The following is a 9,852-nucleotide window of genomic DNA, read 5'->3' on the forward strand; positions in this document are numbered from 1 at the left end:
AAATCACACCGAGAGTTCCTCCCTCCTGGGCTCCGGCAGCCTCTTCACGCATTTATGTTCCCAATCCTTGCTCTGTCCCTCACCTCCTCCACTCTTGCAATTTGCACCAGGCATCGTGGGTAGGCTGGTTTTAATTTTCCATGTCACTGCAACAGCCCAGCACCCAGAAAAACTGGAAATCAAATCTTGTGATTTTCCAACCTGGTCGCCTCAGAGGACAGCCAGGCCAGATCACTTCCTCTCAGTTCAGCTTCCACCACTGGCGTGCTGTGTTGGACAAGGCGTCTGACCTCTCTGGGTCTGGTGTCCTCATCTGGCCAGCCTGGCCTCTCTCACAGGCTCTTAGGAGACACAGCTGAGATAAGACACAGAAAAAAAAAAAAAAAAAAAAAAAAAAACAGGAGTGCCCTGAAGAAGCGCTTTCCACATCAGCCTCCAGAAATACCAGTCTTCCTGCTATTTCTGGAACATACCAAGCTCGGTCCTGCCTCATGACTCTAAATCTGCTGTTCCTTCCCGTAATGCAGGTCTCTGGTTTCCTGTCTGAAAGAGGCAATGTTGGATAGCAGGACTCTGAGCCCCAGAAACAGGCTAGGAGCTCCTCTGGGCTACCATGACCTCTAGTCTTAACATACACACATTACACTGAAACTATAATCAGTGTTGCATTGCTTCAATGGAGTAGAAACAAACTGCTAGGTAGGCTGGATGTGGTAGTTCATGCCTGTAATCCCAGCACTTTGGGAGGCCGAGGTGGGCGGATCACTTGAGGTCAGGAGTTGGAGACCAGTCTGGCCAACATGGTGAAACCCCATCTCTACTAAAATTACAAAAATACAAAAATTATCCGGGCATGGTGGTGCACATCTGTAGTCCCAGCTACTCAGAAGGCTGAGGCAGGAGGCTCAGGATAATTGCTTGAATCCAGGAGGTGGAAGCTGCAGTGAGCCGAGATCTCAGCACTGCACTCCAGCCTGGGCAACAGAGCGAGACAGACAGACAAAAGAAAGAAAGAGAGAAAGAGAGAGAGAGAGAGAAAGAGAGAGAGGGAGAAAGGGACAGAAACAGAAAGAGAGAGAGAAACTGCTAGGGTTCAAATCCTAGAAGTTCCAGTTACTGTGCAAACTTAAATACCATACCTAACTTCTCTACGTCTCATCTGGAAAGTGAGGATGATAATAATAGTGCCTCTTGGGCTGCTGGGAAGATTAAATGAGTAGATACAAAGCAAGAGCTCAGAATAGTGTCTGGCACACAGCAACTGTCTCACCATGTTCTACACCAGGCAACTGGCCCAGTACTGGGGATCAAATCAGTATGTACTGAGCAAATAAATGTGTCTGGTGGGTCTGCAATGATTCGCTCTATTTCACAGATGAAAAGCTTGAGGCTTAGGATGGCAATATGAATTAGAGGAGGAGGAGGAGGAGGAGTTAACTGAGCTCCTACTATGCGCAAGGCCCAGTGCTGGCTGCTTTGTTTATGTGATCTCATTTCATCTTAGAACAGCCCATTTGTGGATGCAAGTGACTCATCAGAAGTCACACAGCTGGCCAAGCACAGTGGTTCAGGCCTGTTATCCCAGCACTTTGGGAGGCCAAGCCACGAGGATCGCTTGAGCCCAGGAGTTCCAGACCAGCCTGGGCAGCATAGTAAGACCCCCACCTCTACAAAAAAAAAAAAAATACAAAAATTAGTCGGGTGTAATGGTGAACACCTGTGGTTCCAGCTACTTGGGAGGCTAAGGCAGGAGAACTGCTTGAGCCTGGGAGGTGGAGGCTGCAGTGAGCTATGATCGTGCTACTGCACTCCAGCCTGGGCAACAGAGCAAGACTCTGTCTCAAAAAAAAAAAAAAAAAAGTCCCACAGCCAGCAAGAATTAGGGCCAGGATTTGAACCCCGTGATATAGGCACATGTGGGTTTTGCCCACCCCTACACCTAACAACAGCAACTTGACCTGCCTATGACCATGTGACCACTCCTCCCCACCTTCCCACCCCTATCTATGGAGCTGATCCCAACCCACCCGAGTTACAAGTGGGCACATGACTCAGCCTGGCCAATTAGCATATTCCATCCCCTTGGCTCCAGGTATTGGCTCAGGACTGAGCATGTGACCCAATGTGGTCCAGTGGAAAACCTAGCTGGAAGTTTGGTGGAATTCTTGCGAAACAAAATGTCTCTCTTACTACGGTAGCTAAGGTGGGAGAGGATTTAGCTGAAAGCAGAACTCAAACAGAAGAAAGCAAAGCCGAAAACGAAGAGGAAAGAAATTGAGTTTAACAGTGGATTCCAGCAGACATGAGCTTTTCAGTTACCTGAACCAGTAATTTCTTTTCTTATTGAAGCCCGTAAGATTTGAGTTTCTGTCACTTGCCACCAGAAAGATCCTGGCTGACACAGCTAGCCTGGTTCATTCTAGACCATAGCTCTTTCATCTACACTGTGCTGAATTTGAAGACCTCCTTTCCACCAAAAATAATTCCAGTCCCTAGCCCAAGAAACAAACCCATGACTTCCCCAGAGCAAATCTGGAAGGCAAAGTGGATTTTGCTGACAAGGAACCTGTTTCATTGAAAACTTCTCTCTGTGGCTGAAAGAGTGGAGGTTATGGGATGTACCTGTTTATGGACTTGATATTTCTGCTCAACTCCACTCTCCCAAGGTGGCTAGGTAGAATTAAGGAGATGTGTTACTCTGTTCTCATGCTGCTAATAAACACATACCTGGCTGGGCATAGTGGCCCTCCCTGTAATCCCAGTACTTTGGGAGGCCGAGGCAGGCAGATCACCTGAGGTCAGGAGTTCAAGACCAGCCTGGCCAACATGGTCAAACCCCGTCTCTACTAAAAATACAAAAAAATAGCCAGATGTGGTGGTGGGCACCCGTAATCCCAGCTACTCAGGAGACTGAGGCAGGAGAATCACTTAAACCCAGGAGGTGGAGGTTGCAGTGAGCCAAGATCATACCATTGCACTCCAGGCTAGGCAACAAGAGCAAAACTCCGTCTCAAAAAAAAGACATATGGCCGGGCACGGTGGCTCAAGCCTGTAATCCCAGCACTTTGGGAGGCCGAGACTGGCGGATCACTAGGTCAGGAGATCGAGACCATCCTGGCTAACACGGTGAAACCCCGTCTCTACTAAAAAATACAAAAAACTAGCCGGGCAAGGTGGCGGGCACCTGTAGTCCCAGCTACTCGGGAGGCTGAGGCAGGAGAATGGCGTAAACCCGGGAGGCGGAGCTTGCAGTGAGCTGAGATCCGGCCACTGCACTCCAGCCCAGGCAACAGAGTGAGACTCCGTCTCAAAAAAAAAAAAAAAAAAGACATACCTGAGACTGGGTAATTTATAAAAGAGAGAGGCTTAATGAACTCACAGTTCCACACAGCTGGGGAGGCCTCACAATCCTGGCTGAAAGTGAATGAGGAGCAAAGTCACGTCTTACATGGTGGCAGGCAGGAGAGCTTGTGCAGGGGAACCCCCTTTATAAAACCAGCAGATCTCGTGAGACTTATTCACTCTTAACAGCAGGGGAAAGACCCACCCCCATGATTCAATTACCTCCCACCAGATCCCTCCCACAGCACATGGGAATTAAGGAAGCTACAATTCAAGATGAGATTTGGGTGGGGACACAGCCAAACCGTATCAGGAGGCAAGTTAGATTGTGGGACTTCCCTCACAGCCCTCCATCTGCCAGGTGATTACAGTGAATTACTTGGCACTGAAGTGATCTCTCTGTGAGGGTTTTCTTAGAGGAAAAATCAAGATTTCTTCCCATACACCCCCACAAGGATTTGTCTAGGAGGCTGAACTTAGAGAACATGCTGCTTGTCAAACATGCTGCTTGTCAGCTGGCTTCTCCTCTATGGCCTCTGCAGCAGGTCCTTAAAGGAATGAAATGTCTTTATATAGTAGAAGAGCTTGGACCAAACTCAAAATTCGTTTTGGAAGAAAAAGAGATTATGCAGAGGAAAAAAAAAAAAAAAAAGCTCTTTCTGGGGGTGATTTGCAAGGAGTACATGGTGTGAAAGGGCAGCTTGTCCTTTTTCCTGGATGATATAATGGAAATAATAGCAGCTACCACCTATAGCACACTTACGGAGGCCAGGCACCACATTAGGCTCTTTAAATACACTCTCCTGTTTTACCTCACAATAACCTTAGAAAAAAAGATGACAATTATCCTCATTTTGCACAGGAGGGAACTGAGGCTCAGAGAGGTATAACGAAATAAGGAAACGCCCATGGCCACGTGCCTACTTGGCGGTGAAACTGCCGGTTAGCCCTAGGACTGAGGCTGAACGAGTGAATAGACTGTGCATGTGAGTTCTGCTGTTTCTCAAAATCCTGGAACAAGCAGAGTTGTTGCATTGTCAAGTTTGAAGAGGAAGCCAGCCCAGTGCCTACTGTGGTTAACTGTCCAATTGACCCACGGATGTAATAAGTCAGCTGAATGCCCACACCCAGCTTGGCAAAGCATCAGCACTCCATAGATGTTACTACCTCTAGAAGGAGGCTGGAAGGAAGGGCAAAGGAAGAGTTCATGCTTACTAAGCACTTACCATATGTCTGGAACCTTGATGTCAAGTCATTCCTTGCTGACAAGTGTGGTCATTCCTTTATGACTGGTCCTAGGCAAGGTCCATTTTGTTCATCCATTTTTATCCCCTCTCATGGAATTCTAACCATATCCCTTGATGGTATCCACATCTCAGTTTGATAGATGTGAACAATGAGGCTCAGAGAGGTTAAGACACCTATCCCAGGATCACAGGAGGCCTCTATAAGGGTTTTAGCTGGGACGTGACCCCCATTTCCCTCACTTCCATGACAATAATTCTTATAACTCGTTTTTTGTTGTTGTTGTTATTGTTGTTGTTGTTGTTGTTGTTGTTTTGAGACAGAGTCTCACTCTGTTGCCCAGGCTGGAATGCAGTGGCGCAATCTCAGCTCACTGCAACCTCTGCCTCCCAGGTTCAAGAGATTCTTGTGACTCAGCCTCCTGAGTAGCTGGGACTACAGGCATGTGCCACCAAACCAGGCTAATTTTTATATTTTTAGCAGAGATGGGGTTTCATGTTGGCCAGGCTAGTCTCGAACTCCTGACCTCAGGTGATCTGCCTGCCTCAGCCTCCCAAAGTACTGGGATTAAAGACATGAACCACTATGCCTGGCCAAATTCTTATAATTCTTGAAACAGTGCTTCAAAGACACTCAAAGTTCCCCGTTGTGCAGTTTGGGGCTCAGGACAGAGCATGCAGTACCTTCACCTTTCCTCAACTCCCACACATTCCAGGTGTCTAGGGTATGTCTCCTTTAGTGGGACTTTACACAGCAGTGTGCAGGAGCTGGCTCACGAGAGCCAATTGAGATTTTGAGAATTTTGTGAGCCAGGTAACATCATGTTGGTATCTTGAAATTGGCCATGGTGGAAGTATTTGCACCACAGAAATTGGCAAATGCTACAAACCAGGGCTTTATTTCTTTTAATTTTGCAGAGACCCAGTTGTTCAATATTTCCCAGCATGCCTCTGGACTTTAGAGAAACCGTTTCAGTTCACCATAAACCCATACATTCATACAATAAATACATACATTGAGCTCCACCTACAGCATAATACAATTTGCACTCACTAACGTATTTGTTCAGCAAACTTTGACTCATGGGCTACTATGTGCCAGGTTCTATGCTAAATATTGGGAATTCAGCAGTGGCAAGATAGACATGGTCCTTGTCCCCATGAAGCTTTCAATCTACTGAAGGAGTCACATTTAAACCCCCCCAAAAAAAGTCATACAACCTGCACTATGAGTGGGAGTTAGCCAAGTCAAGGTGGTGGGATAAAAGCAGGGAGACTCCAGGTAGAGGGAACAGCCTGTGCAAAATCTTTGTGGCAGAAGGAAACTTGGCATGTTCCAAGAACTGACCAAGGCCAGGCCAGCTGGAGAGAAAGGAGTAAAAGGGAGAATGGGGCTGGAGAGGGACCTACCAGGCCTTGTGGGCCATGCTAGGCACTTGTCTATTTTTTTATCCTCAGCCTCAGTAAGTCTATAAAAAACTGCTCATGCCTATAATCTCAGCACTTTGAGAGACTGAGGCAGGAAGATCGCTTGAGCTTAGGAGTTTGAGGCTGCAGTGAGCTATGATCGTGCCACTGCATTCCAGCCTGGGCAACAGAACAAGGCCCTGTCTCTGGGTAGGATTGGGTGGAGGGAGAAAGTCAGGCACAGTGGCTCACACCTGAAATCCCAACACTTTGAGAAGCCAAGGCAGGAACATCACTTGAGGCCAGGAGTTCAAGACCAGCCTGCGAAACATAGTAAGACCCTATCACTATTTAAAATAAATAAATAAATAAATAAATAAATAAATAAATAAATATGTTTTTTACCTTAAAAAAAAAAAAAAAAACCTGGTACCAATGCAGTGGCTCACACTTGTAATCCTAGCACTTTGGAAGGCTGAGATGGGCAGATCACTTGAGGTCAGGAGTTTGAGACCAGCCTGGCCAACATGGTGAAACCCCATTTGTACTAGAAATACAAAAAATTAGCCGGGCGTGGTGGCAGGCACCTGTAGTTTCAGCTACTCGGGAGGCTGAGGCAGGAAAATCGCTTGAACCTGGGAGGAGGAGGTTGCAGTGAGTCAAGATTGTGCCACTGTACTCCAGCCTGGGTGACAGAGCAAGACCGTCTCAAAAAAAACCTGCCCACATTTTCAAAGTCTACAAAACTCAATCTTCATTTCCTCATCAGATCCTCCTACAGAACCTCTCTGGGCCTCCTCATTGGAAAAATGAAGGCAGAAATGAAGATACTGATAACTTCATAGGGTGTGGCTGTAGGAATCAAATGAAGACATAGATGAAAAGCAGTTTGCTCCATGTCTGGCTTATCGCAAGCCTCAATGAATTGAACTGTTACATTTATTTCCCTCCCTCCACAATTTTCATCCCATTTCCTTAATTGCTTTCAGTCCTCACAACTTTACTTAGAGTTCCAGGCGCTGCGTTGGGTACTAAGAACCAACTATGAATAACAGGGACACAATGGCCCTGGGAGGAGAGGCTGTTCCCACCTCCTAATTGCCTGGCTCCAATCACATATTTACATGCAAATTTTTATCGCACCCCACTACTGCAAAGCTCTTGTTCTAGGAAATGTGGATACAAACAACGCTGGCATGGAATCTGTGGAATGAGACCTCTCTTTCACCATTCACCTCCCCAGGATAATTTAGGTCTCTGCAGGGTCTTCCCACCTTCCCCTCCTCACGCTGCTCTTCACTCTGAACTCTTAACTGCGCGTCTCCACATTTGTCCCCTGCACTACTGTGAGCTGCTTGAGGGGATGGCCTGTGTCTTAACCATCAATCAAAACGGTGCAAAGAACGCCATTAGTCAATGTGAGCTGAACGAACCCTAAACCACAAAACGTCACAGGTGGATCAGGAGAGACCCCGCCCCCGGGTCTTAAGCCCACTGCATTCTCAGGCCGGACTGTCAGAGGCCACCCCAGCCGCCCCCTCCGCAAGCTCTGAAGCCCAGCTGTTTGGGGAAAGGCTCCAGAACCCACGGCTAGGACTGGGGCACTTCCTCCATCCTCACCCTCCCCGGACTCACTGAGAAGTTGCCGGCTGGATTCGCTGACTGTCACGTTCTCCAGCCAGAAGGGGTTCATCAGCGGTGTGCACGGGCTCTGGACTGGATAGGACGGAGGAATCCATGGGCGCAGGACCCCGGAGTTCCGCGCAGAACCCCCGTCCGCGGCTTTGCCCCCATGCACACCCTAAGTGCGCCACCCAGGGAGGGCATGGGGAGAACTAGAGCAGTTGGGATCGCAGCCGGGCGCCTCTCGGAAGGGCTTTCACAGTCCCTGCCTTCTGCTCACCTTCCCCCCAGTCTCTAGACTTTGTATTCTAGGAACTTGGGGGAGGAGTGCGCGCCAAGCAACAGGTCCCAAGCGAGCAGGGTACCGCGGCAGGGGGAGTTCGCAGCCACAGCTCCCAGCCCCGGCGTGCACCCTTACCCCGGCAGGTCCGCCAGAGGCCGGAGTGGGAGCTCAGAGGCTCCAGCTGGCTGCGATTGATGGACCCCAGCAGGTCCTGCGCCCCCGGGCCGCTCCTCTCCAGTCGCTCGGTGTCAATGATGTACCAGAAGTCCGTGCCGATGGCGGCCGCCAGAAGCACAAAGCTGAGCGCCCCTGTCAGCGCAGCAGCGCCGGCCAGCCCGCCCAGGTGCACCCTCATCTTCAAGCCCAGGACCAGCAACCGCGGGTTCCTGCGGCCGAGGAGCGACCCCTCTGTGCCCGCCCCCGTCCCCAGTCGGCCACCGCGGGCTCCCAGCTCCACCGCCGGAGCCACCGAGCTCAGACCTGAAAGCCTTTCCTTTGGACCCTTGGCCCTAGCTCAGACCCTGGATCCACCCTCAGACCCTCACCTGCCGGCTCCGACCTGCACGCGCGCCCGCTCAGCCCCGGTCCACGCTCCCAGCCCTCCAGTGCCAGCTCTACCTGCAGACCCCCTCACCTGTGCTGTCCGACCTCCACCTCCGCCTTCAGACCCTCCTGGAAGCCCTTGTCCTTCCCCACCAGCACCTTAACCCACCTTGTCCCTCAGCCCCACTCCACTCTCAGCCCTCCACGCCCAGCCCAAGCGGACTCTCTCACTTCAAAATCCTCACTTTCCCCAGACCCCTACTCCCTCCATTCTCCTGCCTCACTCTCCGGGAACCCTTCCCCCGACCCCAGATGCTCCCCTCTCTGCCTCTGCCTCTGGCTTTCCGCCCTAACCCTTTTTCTTGGCCCCACACTGCCAGCTCCCCACTCCCAGCCCTGCTCTCCAGGGTCTTCCCGCAGCTCCTGCTCTAGCCGGGTCGCAGCTGACCCTCTGCGCCCTCCTTCTCGCCGCCGAGGACAAGCTCGGAGTGCGCACGCAGCACGGACGGGGGCGGTCCCCAGCCCTGGAGCGCTGGAGGCTACCGGTGTGGAAGGGAAGGCGGCCTTGGGACCACCTGGGGCAGTACGAAAGAGGGGTGTGGCGGGCCTCAGAGTCCCGCCAGGATTTGCAAATCATCTCCAAGAGTCCCTCCAGCTCCAAGCACCCTTCCTCCAAAATTCACCTTCAAGTGTAGTCTGGGCTGACCAGAATGGGAAAAGGCACATCAGTTTTTCATAAAAGTTCTCTAAAGCACTGAGGTAGTCCAGGTGCTCAGAATCTATCAATTGTACCCCCAAAGTCTTTCTTCATTATCATAGCCACCACCACTGCCACCATCACCACCACCACCACCACCACCACCACCACCACCACCATCACCATCATAACCACCATCACCAACACCATCACCACCACCATTACCATCATCACCACCCCCAACACCATCACCACCACTGCCACCATCATCACCACCAACACTATCATCACCACCATCACCATCATCACCACCACCACCACCGGCAGCATCACCATCATCACCACCACCACCAACACCATCACCAGCACATCACCATCATCACCACCACCATCACCACCGGCAGCATCACCACCACCACCATCACCATCACCACCACATCACCATCATCACCACCACCATCACCACCGGCAGCATCACCAACACCACCACCATCATCATCACCACCACGGACAGCAACACCATCACCACCACCATCACCATCATCAGCACCACCACAACCACCATCACCCCTACCATCACCATCATCATCATCACCACCATCACCACCACCACCATCACCATGGACAGCAACACCATCACCACCACCATCACCATCATCCCCACCAACGCCACCACCATCATCACTACCATCACCATCATCATCACCACCAGC

General features: G+C 50.6%; 1 protein-coding gene across 5 annotated transcripts in view; it reads right to left on the reverse strand.

The window, feature by feature from the left end:
* Positions 1 to 8,932, reverse strand: part of TMEM114 (transmembrane protein 114) — a 61,995-nt gene extending 53,063 nt beyond the window's left edge. For 4 of the 5 annotated variants that reach the window (XM_023225842.1, XM_026446856.1, XM_023225840.1 and 1 more), the window contains exons 1-2: positions 8,035 to 8,254; positions 7,629 to 7,709 (exon numbers count right to left, since the gene is read on the reverse strand). In XM_023225842.1, the coding sequence (XP_023081610.1) occupies positions 7,629 to 7,709; positions 8,035 to 8,254 (301 nt within the window). Of the gene's footprint in view, positions 1 to 7,628; positions 7,710 to 8,034; positions 8,255 to 8,444 lie in introns of those variants that run through there. The other variant, XM_023225841.2, reaches the window with a different exon arrangement.
* Between the last annotated feature and the right edge of the window lie 920 nt (positions 8,933 to 9,852).

This window comes from Piliocolobus tephrosceles, chromosome 17 (genome assembly GCF_002776525.5).
Source record: "Piliocolobus tephrosceles isolate RC106 chromosome 17, ASM277652v3, whole genome shotgun sequence".
Taxonomy (NCBI): domain Eukaryota; kingdom Metazoa; phylum Chordata; class Mammalia; order Primates; family Cercopithecidae; genus Piliocolobus; species Piliocolobus tephrosceles.